Source organism: Tursiops truncatus, chromosome 17, assembly GCF_011762595.2.
Source record: "Tursiops truncatus isolate mTurTru1 chromosome 17, mTurTru1.mat.Y, whole genome shotgun sequence".
NCBI classification, from domain to species: domain Eukaryota; kingdom Metazoa; phylum Chordata; class Mammalia; order Artiodactyla; family Delphinidae; genus Tursiops; species Tursiops truncatus.
This window is the reverse complement of record NC_047050.1, coordinates 72,034,530-72,058,439: the sequence shown is the minus strand read 5'-3', so window position 1 is coordinate 72,058,439 and position 23,910 is coordinate 72,034,530. Positions and strand designations below refer to the sequence as shown.

General features: G+C 53.4%; 1 protein-coding gene across 1 annotated transcript in view; it reads right to left on the bottom strand.

The window, feature by feature from the left end:
• Nucleotides 1–215: 215 nt before the first annotated feature.
• The window catches only part of KHDRBS3 (KH RNA binding domain containing, signal transduction associated 3), a 204,554-nt gene continuing 180,859 nt past the window's right edge, over nt 216–23,910 (bottom strand). The window contains exons 9-10 of the mRNA XM_033842817.2: nt 2,237–2,279; nt 216–1,719 (exon numbers count right to left, since the gene is read on the bottom strand). Coding sequence (XP_033698708.1) covers nt 1,703–1,719; nt 2,237–2,279 — 60 coding nt within the window. The 3' untranslated portion in view covers nt 216–1,702. The remainder of the gene's footprint in view (nt 1,720–2,236; nt 2,280–23,910) is intronic.

Genomic DNA, 23,910 nt, shown 5'->3' with positions numbered 1-23,910 from the left:
ATTTTCTTAACATCGGTCACCAGAGAAGAAAACTATAGAGGGTGAAATATAAAAATATAAATATTTTTATACCCTACAGGCAGGTTGAAAATGAGGTAGAACAAAGGAAAATGCAGCTCCTGTGTATAAAAAGCCAAAATAAATTAAAGCAATAAATCTGGAACAGTGACAGAAGGCAATTTAATAAGGCTTTCCAACAAAAGCACAATTTGAACAAGAACACACATCACTACCACCACTGTCCCCATCACCACCATCCCCACGACTTCAGGAAGCCAGATGTGGAATGACGAGAAGCTGAGTGAGAACTCTGCGAGTTGATATGGTACTTTTGGTTTTCCTGATGGCCTCATCCTAAATCATGAAATAATGCATGGGTCGATTTTCTGACCTGTCAAATGCAGATAATAATGATTGCTTTGTGACTGTGACTGTGCAGTTAGAAAATTTGGAAGGAACCCCACTGGAAAAGCATAAATCCTCTATAAATACCAGTGTCTTCATCAGCATCTTAATCATTTTTATCAGAATTGAAGTCATAACAGCAATAATAATATATCAGTTAATTCTTAACCAATTTCTCTCGGGACTATAAAACCCCACTTTATGGGTGAAGATAACAAGGCTCAAAAACATTGCAACTCGTCAGGGTCAGAGCTGCCATACACAGTTGCACAGGTTGTGCACTGCACAGCTCTAGGCTCTAGGGATGCTGTTTTTGTTATCACAGTTTGGGACACTCTCAGCAAAGGGCAGTGAGAAGGCTTGAGCAACAGGCAACCTTTGTTAATTCTCAAAAAGGTTTAGCAGAAGGGCTGGTCAGGAGTTCGGTTTAATTGTCTGACTCGAAGATGACATCTGAAACTTAAAAGAAAGTGTGATCTTTTTTCCAAACTAAATGGTGTAGAATCTCAACATAAAGCCTTCCTTGCCCCATTCCCTGCTGTCCCCAGCTAGGGCCACCCTTGTACTGCAGCCTGGATTCTGGGACTGGGGAGAAAGTTGTGGGTCCTCCCTACCCACCATGCCACCATGGATGGGGGCAATAACAGATGTCAGCAACAGCCATCTGGGGGGGAGGTTGGAAGATAGCCACGCATGAGACACCAAACCGGAGGGTCAGCAGTCGATAACAGCAGAGGGAGGTGGGGCAGTGTTGTGCCCTGAAGGAAAGTTTGAAGAGAACTGAAACCCAGGCCCCAGTCCCCACTGCCCAAGCCATGCACCATGTGGTGAGAGGTGCACCTGCCCAACAGAAGGGCACCTTTGCTGGTTCACAAAAAGGCCTCCTGTAGGGAGCTGAGTACCCAAGGGGAAGGGAGGGGAGGGAAGGAGGAAGGGAAGTTGAGGACAGGAGAGGGGAAAGGGGAGAGGGATCCTGTATTCATCTGACAAGCATGGCTTGGTGGTTAAGAGCTTGGGCCCTGTGGTCACACTGCCTGGGGCTAAATCCTGGCCCCAACACCTACCAAGTGCATGACCTTGACAGTTACCTCCACAACTCAGTTTCCTTCTCTGTAAAGTGGGATTGATAGCTCCTTGAGGCTTAAGTGAGTTAAGCGGGGGGCAGGGAGGGTGCTGGTAGATACCCCGCATGTACTCGGTGACTGTCCACTGTTGTGATGGGCGTGCGCTGGGCTCTGGGCGCCCACGGATGAACCAAACAGATCCTGGGAGGCAGATTCATAAACGAAGATGGATCTCAGCTGTTTCCAGGGGCTGTGATCAAAGACCAGGAAGTCAGGTCAGCCTGGCAGCCAGGCCCCTCAGGACAGAGCAGATCCAAAGAACAGCAAGCTGACAATGAGGGTTGTGTTTAACTCCTGCACATTCAGGGGCAGAGACTTTACCAAGAGGAGACAGAATAAAACCCAGCTGCTCACCAAGATCTCCCCAACCCAGGCCCAAGGGAGCACCTCCCGGTCAGCGCCCTGCCCCCTCCACGTCCCCTGCCCCACCCAGCACAGCCCCTCAGAGCACTGCACTCTGCACCTCCTCTCCTCAGGGACCTCTCCCCCTCATTCTGCGCCCACCCCCAACTCGGCAGGGTTTTGAAAACAAAGAAACCAGCTCGAATCCTGGTTCCACCCTGTTCTAGTTGGTGAGCTAGAGCATTTACTGGGAAGATTCTGTCCCAGCAGGTGGGGCAGGCCAGTCCTTACTGTACACACGAAAGGAAGGATGCTCAGCTAGGAGCCGGAAGGCATGGGCCTTCCTTCGCCTAGTGGTCACTCACCGCAGGCAAACCCCGTAACTTCACTGAGCCTCAGCTTCCTCGCCTGAAAAGCAAACAAGGGTAATGATGGTTGAATGAGAAAATAGATTTAAAAACATTAGAACACTACGAGGCACACAGCTAGTGCTCAATAAATACTGTTGTAATTGTTACACCTGTTGTATAAACAATGCAACCCTCCCCAAGGTATTTCTCCTTTCTTGGTTTGCCTCTCACATGGTTATTTCAGTTCTACAAGCAAATTCTGAGCTCCGTTGTATAGCAGACCCTGGGCTGTATTCGGGGTGAGGAAGAGTATGGTCCTTGCCTTCAATATCTGTCTTAGAAGGGAAACAAACTCATAAATAACCATATTGCAATGGGGTCATTACCTCTCAGCTATTGTTACACACTGCTGTGTAACAAGCACTCCCTAAACTCTGTGGCTTACAGCAACAGTCACCTTCTCACACTGCTCAGTCCTGCAGCGTGGCCTACAGTGCTGTGTGTTTAGCCGATGTACCCTGTGCTCAGCTCCGCCACATGTCTCTCCTCCCCCCGGACCTGCAGCCACCCAGGGCACGCTCTTCTCTGCAGACACAACCTCAAGAGGCAAGTCCAACCACGCAAGCACGTTTCAAGCCTCTATCTGAGATGCGCTCACTAGCATCCCATTGGCTAAAGAAATTCACACAGGCAAGCCCAGAGTCAAGGTGTAATGATATCCACTCTGCATCCACATGGTTCTGGGCAGGGGGTGTGGGTGTAGAATGCGCGGGTGCAAAGAACTGGGCCCAATCTCCACGGGAGCCTGGACTTCAGTTCATTCTGAACACAACGGAGGTGTGAAAGAGGAATAAAGGCCCCGGGAAGATCATGCTGGTTACAGAGAGAAGGCTGCCTTAGAGGAGAGAGGGACTCGAAGCAGAAAGACCTCTTACAAGGGACCCCCTAGGAGTTCCACAACCTGACCCCTGTGAGTGACCGAGGGATGAATCTGAGAAACAGACCACACTCCCCAGTGCTGTGCGCCAGCCCCAGGCGTTTTCCAGGAAATGAAAATCACTCCCCTCGGTCACTTGATAACTTGGGGAAGATCGGTCAGGCAGGCAAGAGGATTTTTCTAAGGCTCCATTAGCGAGGATCAGACGAACGCCAGGTCCAGCTTTTGCTTTCACGTCCACCAGCGTGGGTTGCCCACACTGCATTGCCAATTTTTGGTCGCCCTTTGAGAAGTCTTAATTATCTGGACCCATTGGAAACTGTGTCAGTTATTTGAAACCAAGAGATCGATAGCTCCAATCAATGCCGGGCCATCAAGGCACAGAGAGGTCGATAGAAACAGCCCCAGCTCACACGTCAAACTCGCGGTGCCCGAGGCACCTTCATTTTCTGAAATAAGAACAGAAAACTCTTCAAGTCGGACAGTGTGGTCACTGACTCTCTGACGAGGCCATCACCGCAGCTCTCCGGAGGATACAGAATTAGATTGAGATCTTTTATTTTAGGTGGTTGAAAAGTTTTTGCCATTTTCCCCTTAGGAAACTGGTTATTTATTTTCAAATTGAGCCAGACCTGCCTGAGAAGGTTTTCTTCTCTCCTTCTCTTTCTTGTCTCCCCTGGGGTCCCACCTGATTCCAAAGGCCTCACCAGGCAGAGAAGAGCTGGGCTCCACTCATGATGCCATCATGGCTTTGCCGGGTGACCCCCGTGCCCAGAGGCACACTTGGCCTTCCCCTTGGGTGTCCTAACTTAGACATGGCATGACCAAGCCTGTGTCTCTGCGTCTCCTCTGTCTCAGAAAGTGGCATGTTGTGGGTACCATCCACAACTAAAACAGGGGGCTTCCCTGGTGGCGCAGTGGTTAAGAATCCGCCTGCAAATGCAGGGGATGCAGGTTCGAGCCCTGGTCCGGGAAGCTCCCACATGCCGGAGCAACTAAACCCGTGCACCACAACTACTGAGCCACACGCTGCAACTACTGAAGCCCTTGCGCCTAGAGCCCGTGCTCTGCAACGAGAGGCCACCGCAGTAAGAAGCCCGCGCACTGCAACAAAGAGTAGCCCCTGCTCGCCGCAACTGGAGAAAGCCCGCACGCAGCAACGAAGACCCAAAGCAACCGTAAACAAAAAAATTTTTCTTTAAAATACAGTTTTTGGTGCAAATAATTACTGAGTGAACAAATGAAGGACACTGGGGAAGTTATATAATCTCCTGGAGGCCACTTTCCCACCAGTAAAGAAATGCAACTATTTCTTATCCCTAGGAGCAGTTTAATGATTGGCCCCAAATAGGTGAGAACTTTAGCACCATGCCTGGCACACCTGGGCCTGCTCCTTCTGCCAGTGGAGACAGGAGGCAGCCATCTGTGGGCCACAGGGAGAACTGGGGCTGGGTGTTCCCAGAGCAAAGGGAGAGCAGGGAATTGAGAGGCCCAAAGTTTCTCGTGCAGGTTCAGAACCAGCCAAGGATCCTGTGGAGAGAGAAATGAGATTCTCTCGTGGAGAAAAGCCCCAGAAAAACACCAAGTTGTCAAGACTGAATGTAAGAGACCCACATGAGCAGCTAGTGATGTCAAAAAGTAAGGGGACAGCACTGCAGCTGGTGGGGGGGGGTCACAAATCGCTTATTTGCTCCATACAACATGGCTGCGGGGTTCCGGCCACTGCATCCTCATTCCAGGTAGCAGGAAGGGAAATGGGGAATGCAAGGAGCACTTCTAGAAACCTGTCCATTGGTTGAACTCAGTCCCATGGACAAACTCGTCTGCAGGGGGCGGTGAGCAAGGTAACCTCTCAGCAGGGCAGGGCTCCCTCTAACAAAATGAGAGTTTTCTTATTTTGTTGGCAGTGAGGAAGAGCAGAATACACATGGGTAGGGGACCAGTTGACTCTGCCTCAGGCGGCTTCTGCCCAGATAGCCAACATCATGCTGGGGGGTAAGGGGGGCTGAGCATCTGGGCCACCCTGGGCCAGAGAGGACTCCAGGAGGGCCTGAGCTGCAGGCTGACGGAGGAGACAGGACTCACTGTCTGCTCCCCCCGGCTGGCCCATCTCCTTAAAACAGGGCGTAGGGGGCGAGGACCAAGAGACAGCATAGAGGCCAAGAGGAGAGAGGTCTGGGAGGCCTGGGTCCCAAACAAGGGAGCTGGGTTCAGGGTCAGGGTTCCAATCCCACAGCTGGGGTCTTGGACCTTGTGTGAGCCCCCAGGGCTGGGGTGTGGAGAGCATCTGCATGGATTTATACTCCACTGTTTTCAACATAATGGAGTTCTTTCCATTTTATTAATTTTTTTTAGTTCTTTCCATTTTAAAATTAATCACAAGCACTGAAAAGTGATGTCAATGCCACTAAACACTAATTTTTAAGAATGGTGAAGAAGATGTGTTGTATATATACAATGGAATATTACTCAGCCATAAAAAAGAATGAAATAATGCCATCTGCAGCAACGAGGATGGACCTAGAGATCATTATACTGAGTGAAGTAAGTCAGACACAGAAATAGCTATGATATCGCTTGCATGCGGAACCTAAAAAGAAATTATACAAATGAACTTATTTACAAAACAGAAACAGACTGAGAAGGAACTTATGGTTACCGGGGTAGGGGGGAGGGTGGGGAAAGGGATAGTTGGGGAGTTTGGGATTGACATGAGCACCCTGCTGCTGTATTTAAAATGGATAACCAACAAGGACCTACTGTAGAGCACAGGGAACTCTGCTCAATGTTACGTGGCAGCCTGGATGGGAGGGGAGTCTGGGGGAGAATGGATACATGGATATGTATGGCTGAGCCGCTTCGCTGTGCACCTGAAACTATCATGGCGTTGTTAATCGGCTGTACTCCAATATAAAATAAAATTTTAAAAATGCAAGAACCGGCAACTCAGACACTGATACAACCAGCAACGCGGACACTGACACACTGAGCAACTCCCTTTTCCTCCTGATGGCCACTGAGTCCTGCTGGCCTGCCCTCCAAGCGTCAGCGCTCAGCCCCTCCTTCCATCCCCACAGCTCTGCCTCCATCTGACCCTCATCTCTTTGGTCCTGGACCATCTCCATCACCTCCTCACTGGTGTCCCTGCATCCCCCTTCCTTGCTCTCCGGGCCATCCTCCACCAGCTGCCAGGAGGGATGATTCTAGAGCTGTGGTCCTCGGTGCTTGTTACAAGCACAGAACCTCAGGCCCCACTGTGGACCTACAGGACACCGTCTGAACTGTCACGCTATCCCCTGGGGATTCTCACGTACAATAAGGCGTGAGAAGCCGTATTGTAACCCACACCCCAACCGTGCCACGTCACCCCGGCGTCAAGGGCACCTTCACAAGACCCTGAAAGACAGTGTTCTTAGCCCTCCCAGCTGCCTCTCCTGCAGCTCCCCTCCCTCCATGCGCCCCTAGAACCTTCCACTCCAAATACAGCGAGCTACTTACCATCCCCCAGACGCTACTGTTGTGTGTCCCCATATCTGGCCCTTTCATTCATTCATTCAGCTATCATTCATTCACTCCTTCCACAAAGATACACCGATGCTCAGGGCAAGGGACTGGGGGGCGCTCGTCCTCAGGGAGGTTAGTGTCTCCATAAGGAAGACACTAATGGGGAGAGCAGTCACTAAACATTAAGTGACTGATTATGCGACGATTAATTACGTCCATGTGAGGGCCTCGCCTGAGACGTTCTGGGTGATGCGAGCACACAACAGGGGTCTAACCTAGAAGATGCCTCTCAGAGTATGAAGACAGGCCAGACAGAGGAAGCGTGTGTATGAGGCCACGAGAAGTCCAGAGCTCCCGGAGTATGGAAGCAAAGAGGAGAGTGGCCCCAGGAGGCTCACTGGACGGTCCTATGTGTCCTCAGAGGCCACGGTAAGGGATTGGCCAGATGGAGAGATGAAGTGTGCTTAAAGAGGCCCCAGCGTCAGTTTTCCCATCTTTGGAGTGACCGGGCCAAGCTTTCTAAAGTGCCTCTCCCCAGGAAAATGTTGCAATCCTACACTATTCACAGAGGAGGTTCCAAATGCCTTGGAAGTTATCCCTGTTTTCCTACGGTGACTACAAACAGCAGCCGTTGCTCCCTGTCACTTGGGCGAAAATATGGCCACATGTGTGAAATGGATTTACTGCCAGAGAAGGGGGTATTAATCCAGCTGCAAGTTTGCTCTGCTACAACCCAAGGCAGTAAATTCCAGCTAGCCGGCAGCAGCTCTGATACAGCATGAAATACGGTGCTTATGGTGTGTGTGTGTGTGTGTGTGTGTGTGTGTGTGTGTGTTTAACAAAGGGAACTCTTTTTCAGATTCTTAATTGACAATCACATGTTCCCATCTAAAAACCAGAGCAGATGATGAGATCATAAAAACATGAGGCAAAAAAATGCCCGTTCCCTGCCCTTATTGACTCTTCAACGTACAGAGTTCATTGAGGGAGCCTTCTTGTCTGCGGTAGGGACTTTCCTGTGCTTTTGAGTATCAAAAGGAAATTAAACCAGCCAGAATAATTCATTGAACACGCAGTAAATGCAAATTGGCTTTTAAGAACAATAATAGCGAGTATTAATATTCCTGGTTATTATTGTCACTAACATTTACTGAAAGATCCCAGGACATGGTGATTATTCTAGAGCTCCCTCCTGTAGATTCTGAAATAGCCAGGAAAGGCAGGCTGCTATTATCCCCTGTTTCTGTTGACTGACGAGCACTAAGATCAGAGAGGGTAAGTGTCTGTTCCAGGCTTGCACGGGTGGGTAAGGAGCCAAATGTGAACCCAAGCTTGTACGTTTCCCACCACATCACAGAAATTAGACCCAGATCCCCAAGGTTGACACACTTCCTCATGCTCTAAAGTGGGAAGCCCCTCCACTCTCCCCAGCTGCACCTGCACCCCACCAATCCCCTATTTCCACGGGTTCCAGGGAAGATTTGATAAAAGTCCCAAATCCCCAGCTACTCCCTTGGGCTGGTTATCTGAACTGGACCTTATGGCAAATTTCTCCCCAGAACAAAGTCTGCTTCAAAAGGCATTTTCCTGGCAATGTCTGATGCTAACAGGGTTTTTCCCAGATAGCTGTCGTTTTCAGCCTCAGTTTTGTTCATTTCATCAACGTTTATTGAGCACCTACTGCATGCGATGATCTCAACCCTGGGGAGGCAATCATGTGGCTCGCACTCTAGCGAGAGGGAAGAGAGGGAACCAAGGCAGGGAGGAGCGCTCACCCATCCCCAGCCAGTGGCCCCATCAAGTGTACTTCCTTGGAGAGCCTTTCCCACGATGGGTGGAAGGGGGGTTGGCCAGCGAGCGCCGGGCACAGGAAGCTACTTGCGTCCAATAGCTACCTTTCTCACCCTCCTTCTTGACCAGCAAAACCTGCCTCTCAATGACAGAGGTTCCAAAGGCAGGTCCTCAAGTTCCCAGGCTCCCTTGCCACTAAGAGTGGTCATGTGATCAATGCCAGCCAGTGAGAGTGGAGGGCAAACCTGTGAGGCTTCCGAGGAACATTTCTCTCTGATAAGATACAGATGCAGAAATAGAAAGCCTCAGCCCTGTTTTTTCTCATCTTGACTTTTTTTTTTTTTTTTTTTTGTGGTACGCGGGCCTCTCACTGTCGTGGCCTCTCCCGTTGCGGAGCACAGGCTCCGGATGCGCAGGCTCAGCGGCCATGGCTCACGGGCCTAGTTGCTCCACGGCATGTGGGATCTTCCCGGACCGGGGCACGAACCCGCGTCCCCTGCATCAGCAGGCGGACTCTCAACCACTGCGCCACCAGGGAAGCCCCTAGTCTTGATTTTTTATTTGGCTATGTGAGGAGGTCAGAAATCCTGTGACATGGAGGACTTCAAAACGCACTAAGGAGACAGAGTAGAAAGAAGGAAAGGACCTGGGTTCTTGACAGCATCCTTAAGCTGCCTCTGGTCTGTAAAAGGAAGATGTGTCTATAAATGAAAGAATGGCAGCCTGAGCAACCTAGACGTCAAGGCAAAAATGGAGAACAGCCAAGTCAATAATAACCGTTTCTCTCCAGAAGAAAGCAAATGGATTTATCAGAGCAGAGACAATGGCCATAGGACGTAGCACCCAGTAACTGTTTGTCCTATCCCTGAGTTTTCTTTTTAAGAGATATATATATATATATATATATATATATATATATATATATATATATAATGCTTTTCTTTTTTAAAAAAAGTTTATTTATTTAATTTATTTTTGGCTGCATTGGGTCTTCGTTGCTGTGCGTGGGCTTTCTCTAGTTGTGGTGAGAGGGGGTTACTCTTTGTTGCGGTGTGTGGGCTTCTCACTGCGATGACTTCTCTTGGTGTGGAGCACGGGCTCTAGAGAGCAGGCTCAGTAGTTGTGGCGCACGGGCTTAGTTGCTCCGGGGCATGTGGGATCTTCCCGGACCAGGGCTCGAACCCGTGTCCCCTGCATTGGCAGGCGGATTCCCAACCACTGCACCACCAAGGAAGCCCCCTGAGTTTTCTTTTAAAGTGTCCACAGTCAGCCCCAAACCAGGCGGGGGCAGGATGCTGTGTAGGGTCTGAAAACAAATCCCAGGCTGTGGATCCCACCTTCACTGAACCCTACCAAGATTCCCCAGCTACTTCTAAGATTGAAAAAGAACAAAAAGAAAACCCGGCCCTGAAGAGCTTTCCTTCAGCAGCAAGTCGGTCAGGATGGAATCAAGCAATCCATCAAGGAGGAAATGAGGACACTCGGGTAGGGAATTGGAAATGAAGCCGAGACTGTACAGGAAAGTAGACGAAGTATGAAAAGCAGCTTTCCTTTTAATGCATTTATACATGAGAACATCAAAAATACCACATCTGAGAGGGCCTGCATTCCCATTTGCAGAAGGAACCTTGGGACTACAAGTCTGGGTGGAAGGGAGCAGTGGCATCGCTACTGGGCCACCTGGAGGCCCTTGGGTTTTCCGCTCTGTCCCAGCCAGTGCATCCTCGGGATCAGGGGGGCAGGGAGGCAGCCAGAGGGCTGCTTCCAGAGCGCAGAGCCGACCTGTCCCTTTCAGACCAAAAGATGCCCATGAACTCTGTTGTCCCGAGGCCTGGGAATGGCTTCTTTCCACAGAGTCCTGAGCTCTCTGTAATCTGACCTCGGCCCCCTTCCCCTGCTGCCTGTTTCTGGCTCTGCTCCCTCGGTACCGATCCACTCACTTCTTCCCTCCTTCACGCCTCTGAGCCTTGACCCATGTTCTCCTTCCTTCGTGCACCCAACAAGCATTTGCGGAGTGCCTTCTGTGTACCTGGCATTGGAACAAGTGACAGCGTATAAGGATGCATTGGATATATTCCAAGCTTTGAAGACCTGCTGAGCCCAGTGGGGAAGACAGATACATAAAAAGATCATCAAAAAGCAGTGTGCACAGGACGACCTGCACATTTGAGAGGGGAGCCTTGTGTGAGGTGTCAGAGCCCGAAAGGGGTGAGGAGGGCAGCCTGGCATGGACACGGCCAGCGTGGCGTGGAACCCAAGCTGGGGGAAGAGGACAGCCTCATGGTGGGGCAGCTTGACAGGAGAAGTCAGAGCCTGGGGGAGGTGGTGGGAATGAATAGAGGAGCTTTCACATACAGGAGGGTTGATAAATAAATGAATACGTTAAGGAGGATGGAGGGAAGTCAGGTTTCTCACCACTGGACTTACAAATACAGGAAGAGTGAAAGCTAGAATAAACTCTCTGGGGTTGGATTGGAATTGAATGTCTTGTGGGATCTTAGTTCTTAGTTCCCCGACCAGGGACTGAACCCAGGTCCTCAGCAGTGAAAGCGCTGAGTCCTAACCACTGGACCGCCAGGGAATTCCCAACTCACGGTTTTCAGTACATACAGACAGAATTAGAAATAAACATCCATGTAAATGTCTGATGCCACCAGGCAGCCATACTCCATTAACACCAGGCGCACCTCTCACCCAGCCCTTGGCTTCTAGATACCCTTGTCTTAAAGGAATCGGGCCTTCCTGAGCAACGGCTATTGACATATTTTGAATGTAATCTCCTCACAGAATTTGCTCGAAATGGGAAGTAAAGGAGACCTGGACATCCCGTCCTACCCAGATGTTCAAAATGATGGGACAAGTTGAAGCCACAAGTACGGCACCGCTTCTGTGACATTCCCGTCAAAGGGGCCTGACCCAGCCTTGAGGGAACGTCAGCCTGAAGTGAGGGATACTGACAAAATAACTGGCCTGACGTTTTCAAAGGTGTCAAGGCCATCAAAGTCAGGGAGAGATTCAGATCTGGGTCCCCCCCCATCCCCGGGGGCCCTTGGAACCCCTTGGCCTGCCCTTCCTTCTCAGCAGTTTCATGGAGAGCTCGGCTGTGGTCCCACACATCTCCCCAGAGCCCCTGAGATGCAGAATTTCATATTACTGTGGGTCACCTCATCTCCTTCTCTTATAAGTTCACCAGGGGAACAGGAGAAATTAAAGAGAGCAGCAAGGAAAATAATTACTGGGCTGAAAGACTTGATAATTGCCAAATGATTGAAGTTCGCAGAGAGCTGGAACCATGGAGACCAGCCAATTGATCTTCTTGACGAGAGTTCAGAAACGACGGCACTACCTGTAGCAATAATTGCAGAGTTTGCTAGTCCCAGGAGGGAAAAGCAAGGCCTACTTCCAAGAAAGTGATCTATATAGTTATGGAGATGTATTTATCGTGTCCCCACTCCCAGTCGGCAGCAGACCGGTGAGGAGATACGAGTCCAAGCTTGGGGTCAGGCTTTTCAGTTGTCACAGCATTCACTGGATGAGCCCTGGACAAGTTCTTATTCTATCTGAGCCCCAGTTTTCTCTTCTATAAAATGGGTTTAACAATACAAATATCATAAGGTCGTGGAAGTGCTAAATCCTACGGAAGTTGATTATCACAGTGAGAGCTCGGTGAGGGCCGGCACCTGCTGCTGTGGCTGCACTTTGCACCTCTATCTCTTTACTTTATAAGCAGCGGCGATGAGAAACAAAAACAAGGGCCAGTGAGTCCAGAGAGGAAAGAAAAGCCAACTCAACTCATAAAAGAAGGGCTTCCCTGGTGGCGCAGTGGTTGAGAGGTCCACCTGCTGATGCAGGGGACGCGGGTTCGTGCCCTGGTCTGGGAAGATCCCACATGCCACGGAGCGGCTGGGCCGCTGAGCCTGCGCGTCTGGAGCCCTGGTGAATGAGATTAGTGCCCGGTATAAAAAAGACCCCAGGGCTTCCCTGGTGGCGCAGTGGTTGGGAGTCCGCCTGCCGATGCAGGGGACGCGGGTTCGTGCCCTGGTCTGGGAAGATCCCACATGCCGCGGAGCGGCTGGGCCCGTGAGCCATGGCCGCTGAGCCTGCGCGTCCGGAGCCTGTGCTCCGCAACGGGAGAAGCCACGACAGTGAGAGGCCCGCGTACCGCAAAAAAAAAAAACAAAAAAAAAACAAAAAAATACAAAAATAAAAAACTCACAAAAGAAATCTTGCTTCCTCCAGGAAGACTTCCCAGGCTTCTCAGGGACAGGTCACTGATCCCTTCCCTCCAGGCTTGATGCAGCCAAGAAGGTCTGAGTCAGACCACACAGAACCACGCCTGCAACACAACATGAGGGGCTCCTCCAGCCCAGCACTAGCCGGGGACCCTCCCCTGGTGCCCATGCTCGCTCCAATCTGCCATCTATGCCTCCTGAGCCTGACCCTGGCCTTGCTCTTTGGACTACTAACAGGTATGGCTTCTCCAGGTTAGACTTTTGGCTCTCTCTGTCTCTTTTTGTGTCTCTGCTCCTGTGTGTGTCTCTCTCTGAGAGACCTTGCCTCTACTCCCTAGCGCTCACGACCCCCCAGCCTGAGTGCCCCCCCCTCAGTGGCGGAACAGTGGGATTGGTGGGATTCTATACCCAGGCCCCAGCGCCAGCCCGGTTCGCCTGGAAACCGCCCCTCCCCACCGCAGCTGCAGCTCCAGGGCTATCCTCAGCCCCCCTCCCTCTTCTAGGGCTGGGAAGCCAACTGGACCCAGGCCCAGCAGAGCTGTTACCCAGGAACTTCCAGCTACAGTGGACACTTCACCTGCCTCTGATGATGCAGGCCACGGGGTATGAAGCTCAGAAGCTGAAAGTGAACAGAAGCCCCCGTGTGAAGGAAGCTAACTTGCAGCAAATGAAAATTAAGCCAGAGGCCCAGGTGAGCCCTCTCGTCTGTGGTCGTCTGGCCCCTCGATCCCAGTGCCCATTCTCGCCTCCCAAAAGCCTGTGTCTACACAGCAGTCACCAGTGATCTCCTAAAGCAGAAGACAAACCATGACCCTCTTCGTTGCTTTCTCGTCACCGTCGAGGAAGGTGCCTGACTCTTCCCGTGGCCTCGAAGGCCGTCCGTGCCATGGGCCCTGCTGCCACTCTGACCTGTCCTCCCGCCACAAGCCATGCTTCCCTTCCTGCTCTCCTCTCAGGCCCTGTGCTGGGGCAAACTTCCCGGCGTTCAAGGGTCAGCTGCCCTCACACTTTGATCTCAGCTGCAAAGCCCCTGCCCTGGTGCCCTCTGTGCGGAGGCCCTACCCGTCCACTGGCCTGGCTGGGGGAAAAGGCAGCAGAACCTCCCAAGAGGGCGTAGGGCTCCCTGCTGCCCCCATGAGTCTCTGGTCAGTGCCTGCCCGAGGCGTGTTCCAGTCACGGCTGGGACCAAACTCACAAGGCCAGGGTGGCACTTTTGATTTCTGTTCTTAGCTCCCTGAGGTCCTAGTAAGATGGGAAACACCGGAGGCTGGGTTTGCAAAGGACCCGAGGAACTCGGAGAAGAACCAGTGGTCTAAGCCTTTGTGTCTGAATGAAGAAAAGGAGGCAGAGGGGAGACACTGCCGACTTAAGTCCCCAGTGAGTGAGAGACGAAGCTGTCACGCATCCCTAAAACCTGCGGATGTGAGGGCAATAGCCAAGAGAAGAGTTCCCCCACCAGCCTCTCCTTTAATCCTCCGACATGTGTGCCCTGCGCTCCGAGGAGACAGGAGACGGAGGTCAGTTCTCATCGACTAGGTCACCTGTCCAGCAGAGCGCCCTCCCCAGAGCTCAGTGGCTGAAAACATGTTTACTGTTTCTCCTCATTCTCCCTCAGCAACCAAACACACATGCACTGCAGGCCTCCTCGCCCGGGCCCGGGCCCGGGTTGGCACTTGGAACACAGAGGTCGGGGAGAAAGGGGTTCTGCTTCTGGGTTGGTGGAGCAGCTCACGCCGCTGCCTTCAGCTGAGAGCTTAGCTGGGGAGCCCTGGCTCTCCTCCACGTGGCCCGACTCTCTGTGTGCTGTCTCAACTCCTGTGGCCTCTGGGTGAATCCTTGTGTCCACCAGCCGATAGCCCGGACTTCTTAGAGCATGGCAACTGGATTCTCGGGGGCAGCCTTCCAAGAGGACAAGCCCCAACACGGAGGCAGATTTAAAGCCTTTGCTGGCATCACAGGGGCTAATGTGACCATTGGCCAAACCAAGTCATGCGGCCAAACTCAGAGTCAATGTCAGAGGGGCAGGGGATGCCAGGAAGTGGGGTTCCCTGGGGGCACTCAGGCACCTGTCTGCAACACTCATCCTCCCCGCAGACAGACATGCAGCTTCCCCAGGAGAAGGAAAATGTAGGGCCAGCCGGCGGAAAGTCTGACAGGAGAGTCTAAATGAAGCTGGAATCCCAAAGCGCTAGAATGTGTTCCATATGTGTGAAACGGGGAAAAAGAAAAAGCACACACTGCAGAGAGACAGCAGGAAACTCTGCCCACTGCTACCTGCCTCAGCACGGGGTAGAGAAAAACCTCCCCTGAGGATCCGTAGCCACCAACCAGCTCTCACACATATTTGCAGACCAAACTATTACTCCACCTGTAGTTCCAAGACCCTTTGTCTGCAAGAGCGGCCATAACAAAATGCCACAGAGCAGGGTCTTAAACAGTGGAAATTGTTTTCTCATAGTTCTGGAAGCTAGAAGCCCAAGATCAAGGTTCCTGGAGGGTTGGTTTCTGGTGAGAGGTCTCTTCTCTCTGCCTCACATGGACTTTCCTCTGTGTACACGTAGAGAGAGAGAGAGAGAGAGAGAGAGAGAGAGAGAGAGAGAGAGAGAGAGAGCGCTCTGGTGTCTCTTCCTGTTCTTATAAGGACACCAGTCCTACTGGATTCGGCGCCACACTTATGACCTCATTTCACCTTATCTCCCTAAAGACCTTATCTCCAAATATAGTCGCACTGGGGGTTAGGGCCTCAACATATGAATTTGAGGGGGACACAGTTTAGTCCATAACCAATCACAAGCTTAGAATTCATTTTAAAGTAAAGCAAATATGAACCATTTCTAGAAGAATGCAACTTCATTCCAGTACTGGAAGAATTTCTACAGATAAATATCCAAGGAACATGAATTCACAATTAAAGAAAAATCTGAAAACACTTAAGGAAACAAAACACTGTTAATGTGGAACCAGACCCACAAATAATTAGGCACAGTATCATTTATACATTTACTGTTTAAAGGAATAAAAGAAACTATCCACAGGAACATGAGATAGTAAAATTGACAAGCAGATCTAAAAAGCAGTGCTTCTCTAAATCGAAAAAATAATCACTGAAATTTAAAACTCAGCAGGTCAAATTGCAGATTGGCTACAGACGATGGGAGAATTCATGAACAGGAAGATAATTCTGAAGAAGTTGCCTCAAAATGTAGCATAAAGAGACCAAGCTGAAAAATATAAAAGCAAGATTAAAAAAACGAGAAGACGCACGTGAAAAGGCTTTTTACAACCTTATGATCAAATTTCCAGAACAGTGAATATGGGGAAGAAGAAATTTTGAAGAGAAAATCTAAGAATTTTCTAGAAATGATGAAAGACAGGTCAGGATTCAGGAAGCTCAGCCTACCACAAGAAAACACCCAGGCTGAAAGTGAAGAACACTGAAAACAAAGATTCTAGAAGCTTCCAGAGACGGAAGACAGATTCCCTCTCACGGAACCAGCACAGATTGAGAGCTGACTTCCGGGTAGCAACAGTGAAATGCAGAGGACAATAAGATAATATCACAAATGTCCTGAGAGAAAACGTTTGTCAACCTAAAACCATATTCAGCGAAAATCTTTTAAAACGGAGCATGCAGTCAAGACATTTTCCAGACAAGCGCAAACCAGGAGCATTTATGACCAGTGGCCCTTCGCTGAAGGAAATTCTGAAGGAAGAGTTTCAGGAAAAAAAAAAAAAATCCTCTGAAAGCAGAAAGTCCCTCAGAAGAGACAGTGAGCAAATAAGTTGATAAATATATAAGCAAATCTGGGCTTTCCGGGTGGTGCAGTGGTTGAGAGTCTGCCTGCTAATGCAGGGGACACGGGTTCGAGCCCTGGTCTGGGAGGATCCCACATGCCGCAGAGCAACTAGGCCCGTGAGCCACAACTACTGAGCCCCAGTAGTGGCCCTGCCGCTGCCCCTCACTTGTCATCAGCGAGAGCCAGATGCCAGGAGTGCCGCTGTGCGGCCCGCCAAGAGCGGGAGGGGACCTGCTGTCCCAGAGGTGCCCCGGCCTGACCGGATCTCGGGCCAGTCAGCATGGGGGGGGGGAGGGGAGGGAAGATCCCCCAGGAGTGGAGAGGGGACACTGTAGGGTTATGGGTGACCGAACACACCACTGTCCCAGTCGCCCAGCGCCGCCCCCAGCCCCGGGAAGTGGCCCCGAGATGAAGTCCCTTCCTTCCTCCTGGATCTCGGTCTGACCCTCTTTTCGTCAGGCTGGGCTGGCCGTGACCAGCGGACCCCTCTTCTCTACCTTTCTGGCTGAGTTTACTACAATGCTAATAAAACCGAACAAACAACTTTTACGCACCCAGTGCCCTCAAAGTGGCCCCAGAAGAGAGGGTGAGGCCCCGGAGACCGCTTGGTCCTCTCCCCACTCACTGATTTTCTTGCAGCTTTTCACTCAAGGAGAGTTTCTATCTTGGAGGCGGAGGGAGGCCCCCTCCCATCAGCCCCGCCCCCGCGCCCCGCCCACCCCGCGCCCCGCCCACCCTGCCCACCCCCGGCCCCAGCGCGGCCCATCTCTTCTGTGAAGCGTCTATTTACAAAGCAGGTCACGATCGGAGAAGCACGCTGCCGTCTAAAAATAGAAAGTCATTACGCAGCAGACAAGCGCCAGCTCCGGCCTGCAGAGCTGCGAGCTGGGGCAGCGCTGTTCCCTCCTCTTCTCCCCTTTTGCTCCTTCAGCCCCTCCTGGCCCAGCACCGCCCGCAGCTGCAGGTCACAGGCCACCTGGCCGCCCACGCGCCGCGCCACCTCCACCTGGGTCCTGGCTCAGCCCCAGAACCCAGCCCGGGCAGGACCTGGTTTCCCTTTGATTCTTTCGACAATCCCCCCGAGGCTAGTGTTCTCGTCCATTCGTCCACTGAAGGACCCGAGGCTCTGGGCGGCAGGGGACTGTCCCCAGATCAGGAGGCCAGCGGGTGGCAGAGCTGGGAGGAGTGGCAGGTCAGTCTCAGGGGATTTGTCCATCACGCCAGGGGCTCCACCTCACGTCCCCAAGGACCATTCTCTCTGGGACGAGCGCCGTGGGCCCTGACACCATGAAGAGACCCTGGGAAGTGCGGGGCCCCTCTCTGCCCGCCCCCTCCTGGGGGGCCTGCCTGGGAGGCGGGATAGGGGACCCTGATGCACCTCTTTGCCTGGGATCCACGCCGCAGGGTACCGAGTGTGCCTGCCCTGTGCCTGGGAGAGCCTTGCGGCCGCGGATCAAGGGGACAGCTCTCCAGATGGGGGATGGCCTCTGACGCCGAAGGAAAGGAGACGGGAGCCTTGGGCATGAACAAGGGCGAAGAGGAGCCCGAGACCCCGGGGCCGCTGTCTCCACGGAGGCTCTGCGCGGCGCAACCTTAAAGCAAAGTAGTAGAACGAGAGCCTGCGCGGTTGAGAGAAGCCCCCCCCCCCCCCCCGGGTGTGGGAGTGTCTGGACGTGCGGAGGCCGGTGCTGCGCGCGGCCCTGCTCGGTGGGGGGCAGGGTCAGCTTTGTGCGTTAGGCTCCTGCTCAGGTGGGGGCATGTCTCCTGGCATCTCTGGCCAGTGTGGCAGGGCCCCTCCCTTCTCACCTGCAGGGGCTGCTGCAGCCGAGGGCGGGTGGAGGATGCCCCTGACAGTCTCGCGCGCTGGGTGCCGTCTGCTCGGGGGATCCTCTCCCCTTGACCCACGGGGAACCCGGACAAGGCACTGCTTGTTTCTTGAGTCCTGCCCCTGCTGAGCTCACAGTGAGCCAGGAGGTGTAAGGAGTATGTTTTGCTTAACGGTGCAAGTCACCATCCTATTGTGACACAGAGGGAGGACTGGGTTGTGACTTTTCCGGCTAACTTGATTCCTTCATAGCACGCAGAAGAAAGAATGGAACAAAACCTTATTGCTTGGGCCATGGACTTCAAATGCAAATAGCAAATGAGGCCAAATAGTTACCAGCAAATGCCTGCAGCGGCCTGGGTGGGAGGCGATAAAGAACCGTGGGGACTGGGGCAAACCCCGGGGCCTGTGCCTCGGTTCCACGGCTCCACGCCCCAGCAGACCCAGGGCACGCGGAGCGCGGGCTGAGGTTGCAGGTCCCCTGCTTATCGTGCAATCAGAAATGTAGATAATCGTGTAGCGTTATTTGGTAGCAGATGAAAATAACCTAAAACACTGGGAAAATAATCTAACAACACTTGCTGTTGGCAAGTCAGAAGCAGAGAAAATAGGCACACCGCTTGATAGTTAATGCAAATGTGTTTCTCAGGTATCTACAGCTTGACCTAAATTATTCAGTATAATAGACGTGTAGGAAAAAAGTATCTAGGGAGGTGAATATTCTGTGATACAGTTGCACCATTTGGTTTAAGATGGAGAAGTTAAGCAAGGGAAGGACCAGCTCTCCTGGATCAAGCCTGCACAGCCTTAGGAACGACGGATAGAGCATGTGTGTTCATTATGAAAATAGTCTGTGGTTTCCCATTATGAACTCGGAATCCCTTTCAATCCAGAGAATCCAGGCGGAGAGGCCTACACAGGGCCCACGCTCCTGGGAGCTTCTTGGGCTTGGGGCTTCCCCTGCAGCTGCTCTGCAGACGGCACCGCGGCGACCACGGGGGGCCCGAGTGGCTCTGGACTCAGCTGCCCGGTGGACTTGCCCTTCGCGCCCCTCTTTGGAAGGTTTTGGATCTTGCCCCCTGCATCATCATCTTTGGAAATCATGAACTTCCTGCCCGCAAAGGGAAGCAGATCCAATCCCCTCTGCCTGCACCGTTGCGTTATGACTCGCTTTGGGTGTTGACGTTGATGTCCCCTCGACAGCCGCCGGCGGCTTCCCCAGGGGCCCGGCCTTGGGCGAGGGAATGAGCACAGCATAGCATTTTGTTTGGGGAGATCGTCCTACATTTTGCTGAGCAGAAATACCACGTGAGGCTAGCCCGGAGAGCTAAAGGGGCTCTGGTTTTTAGAAGCCCTGTGTGATCTTCCCGCCCACGTGAGGGTGGGTGCGTCCTCCCCACACCCCCGCACAGTGCAGGTACTCACCCCGCCCCCGGCCCCACCCTATCACCCCAACTGCTGGCTTCTGAGAGTCCCTCCACCGCACCCCGAGGTGGCGACAGAGAATCTCCGTCTTAGCGATGGAAGAACCGAGGCTCAGAGAGCTTCTACATGGCTCAGCTGATGGGGAAGGACAGGAACGGGGGAGCCTGGGCCTGGCTCTGGAGAAGCAGCCAGGGGTTAAGGGTGATAGGACATCGGGGGTTAACACGACACCCACGGGGCCGGGCGCCTCTGTCTGGAACCGCGGTGGTCTGCTACTGGGAGAAGTGGGTGACGAGTCACTCGGTGGGCAGCCTCTCGCTCCCGGCTGGTTAGACCGGTCGAGGCAGGGCCCAGCCGGCGGCCAGGGGGCTGGGGTCCTGGGGCGGAGGAGGCCAGGGCCTCTGGGAGTGATGGCTCTGGAACCAGCGGGGAAGCTGGGCTGAAGCCCCCTCGGGGGCCTTGAGGGTCAAGGGAAGGCTGTGACCCACACCTGAGGACTGCAGGGGCTGCACCCGGCGCGCCGAGTGCGTGCCCGGCAGCTGGGGGACCACTCGCTGGTGGGTGGAAGGGGCCCTTGCACCTGGCGGGCACTTCACGGGAGCCTGCTGTCGTGGTGAGTGTCGTGGGGAGGGCGAGTCCTTGTCCTGCCCTCAGGAGGTCACTGTCATGGAAATGAAGGCTGAGGCTCTTCACCTGGGGAGGGGCGGAGAGTGGCGTCCACGGTCCCCCTGGGAAGTGCCTCTGTGCAGGCGCGCACGTCAGTCAGGGTTCTTCCCGTCCTAGTGCACAGCTGACAGCTGCCGAGAGCTTACCACGTGCCAGGCCTCCTCCTGACGACCCGGGAGGGGGGCACGACTCTCCCCATTTTGTGCAGGAGGACACAGAGGTGTCAAGTGGCCCCCCTGGGGATGGGGGAGCCCGGAGCAGTCCCCCGGCCACACTATCCCGCGGGGGGGGGGGGGGCGGGCCAGGGTGGGGGGTAAGGACCACAAGCCTGTGGAGGAAGCGACGTGATGTGACTTCTGAAATCAGGGCCGAGCCTGTGGCCCCCTCGCTTGGGGACTCTCTCTCTTGGACCTATTGCTCTGCGGGAAGCTGGCCACCGTGTTGTGAGGACCCTCGGGCGGCCTGTGGAGGGGCCCGTGGGACAAGGGCCAGAGCCTCCCACCAGCAGCCCCGTTGAGTGAGTCGGTGAGTGGATTCTCCAGCCTCCAGGGACCGCAGCCCCTGCTGACGGTTCGCACCCTCCTGAGACTCTGAGCCAGAAACAGTCCCTGATTCTCGACCCTCAGGGAATGTGTGACATTGTAAATGTTTGTTCTGTTAAGCTGCTAAGTCCTGGGGTGGTCGGTTACACGGCAGTTGATAACAAGTGCACCCAGGTATGGGCTGCAGGGACTGCGCTGTTGCCTCCAGAGGATGCCCTGTGCTGGGTCACCTCCATGAGCCAAAGTGAGGGACAATTTGGAGGAAGAGCGTTTGGGGTGAGGGCAGAGCAAGGACAGCAAGCCATCTGGGACAGGCTGCTGGGGAAGGTGCTGTCTAAAGGCAGGAAGATGGGCGCGGATATGGGCACCGGGAGAGAGGCCAGAGCCAGGCGGCCCGGGGAGGGACTCGAAATCACCACGGAGCCGGAACACGGACAAGAAGCTCTCAGCTTCTGCACAGAAGCATCCATTTGTCGGAGCTTCCCATAATGCAATGCAAATGCACCAGGCCTGGGCCACTTTGCAAGATTTAAGTCGCACCGAAGGCAGGGCCGTCGGACTAGCAGAAAGCAGAGGTCCTTCGGCGTCGTGGTCGTGATTTTCACAACTCCACCAAAGCATCCCTTTAAAAAGCTAGCTCTAAGGGTTGAAGACAGTTAAATACACATTGAAGACACCATCAGCTGTTATTTTTAAAGCCACGGGAAGTCGCTCAGATCCTTTAAAAATCAAACACTAGAATGGCTATCTCAGCCTGCCATGCTTGAAAGCTGCTGCTGACAGACGGGCCAAGGAGGAAGCCCCGCTGAGACGGACCAAAACCAGCTTAGCTGGAGAAAAGTAAAGTGGAATTTCAAATCGAAAGACTTTTGTCCAGTTGTTCAGGGCTAGCCGCACCCTCTCACACCTCCTCCCCAGCCCGTTAGGAGCCTGGCCCGGGGCTGAGCTGGGGACACTGTCACCTGGGATGCAGTGGGGCCTGCAGAGCCCTGAAGCCAGCGCAGGACCCACGAGGAGGCCAGTGACTCTAACACAGTGTGACAACGAGTCGGGGTCTCTGGGGCAGAGCTTCCGGCACCAAGTCTTAAAGGAGGCACACGAGTTGGCAGAATCTCAGCGCTTCCAGATCCCTGTGATGCAAACGGGTCCCAGATCTCCCTCCCCGGGGGCCACGCAGTGAGGCCCTGGGGCTCTGAGCTGTGTGTATGTCATCATTTCCTTTTCCCTGCCACGTCCTGAAATGGCAGGGAGCACGGAGCAAGCAGAGAGGTGACCAGGCCGACAGGACGCGTGTGCTGAGGTGAAACGCAATGAACAGGTACCGACGGTCCGGGCGAAGGGCCTCGAGCAACCCCCCGTGAGGGGGACGCACGGGGGCACACGGTGCGCAGCGTCAGGGCGGCCGAGTGGGGAGCTAGGCCCTGCCCCCAGCTGGCGTACAGAATTAGAGCCACCTGAGGATGGTCGTCGCAGGGGGGATTTCAGGCTGGAGGGGTCGGTAGGGGCCAAATCGCGGAGGGCCTGGGCAACAATCGGAGAAGCCGCGGGCACCCAAGGGTGCTGGCCGCGCCTCTGAAAGGCGATGTCACGCAGCCCTGGCAGCAGGCGCCCCGGTGCGCGTACATGCCGAGCCGTCCCCACCTCCCCGCCCGGCCCCAGCCCTACCATCTGGCTGCTGTCGGCCACGCCCGCTCCTGTGCTCCTGTCGGGGCATCTCCCCAGCACCCTCACTCTCTCCCACGCTCTCAAATTTCTCATCTCGAGGCCACAGCCCTCTCCAGCGATACTTTAAAGCAAACTCCTTGGAAGAGTTGACTATACAGGCGGACCTTGTTTTACTACGCTTCGCAGATACTGCGCTTCTTACAGATTGAAGGTTTGTGGTAACCCTGCGTTGTCAGGTGATGGTTAGCATTTTTCAGCAATAAAGTCTTTTTAAATTAAAGTATGTATCTTGTTTTTTTAGACATGATGCTGTTGCCCACTTAACATGTTTCCGTAGTCTAACTTTTATACGCACTGGGAAGCCAAAACCTTTGTGACTCACTTTACTACTGCAGTGTTTGTTGCCTTTACTGCATGGTGTGGAAGCAAACCCCCAGTACCTCCGAGGTCTGCCTGCTCCATTCTCTCCTGAATCTGCCTAGGCCTCACTCTGAAGCAAAGCATGGTCAGCACGGCCTCTACGCAGCTACCGTGTCCAGTCTTCCTCATGTCACCTGCCCCCTGCAGCAGAGGGTCACGGCCCTCCTCCGGAAAACCCTCTCTACACATGCCGTTGAGGGCAGGACTCTTGGTTCTCTTCTTACCTCCCGGCAGCTCCTTCCTGGGCTCTGGTTCTTCGCCATCTCACTGACTTGTACGTGTCGTATGTTCCCTGGGCCTGTTCTCTCATGTCCACACTCAGGCTATACCTTTACAAGACATCTATATTCTAACGGCTCTCAAATTCCCATCTCCAGCTGAGATCTCCCCTCAAACTTCAGATCTATATCTTAAACAGTCCCTTCTGCAATCTTCCCATCTCAGAAAGAAGTTTCTATTTTCCCAATGGCTCTAGATCAAAATCTTTGCATCATCCAACCCCTTCTTTTCTGTACCTCACATCCAACCTGTAGACTAAGTGTTATCGGCTCTACTTTCTAAGTGCGTCTCAAGTCTGGCCAGTCCTCAGGACTTGCAGGGCGGCCACCCCGGGCCATGCCAGCATTCCCTCTGACCTTCACCGCAGGGGCTTCTAACAGGTCCCCCCTACCTTGCCCCACCATCGCCGCTTCTCCACATGGTTGCCGAAGTGATTCTGTTGAGATATACATCGGATGGACAGCGTTCCTCTTGGGCTCAGTGTGCCTGATAGTCCCTCTGAAGTAAAGCTCCGGACGGCCCTCCACACCCAGGCCCCGCCCCCACCCTGACTTCCTTCCTGCATCCTCGGGGCTCCTCCAGCCCTCCTGTTCCCACCTCAGGATC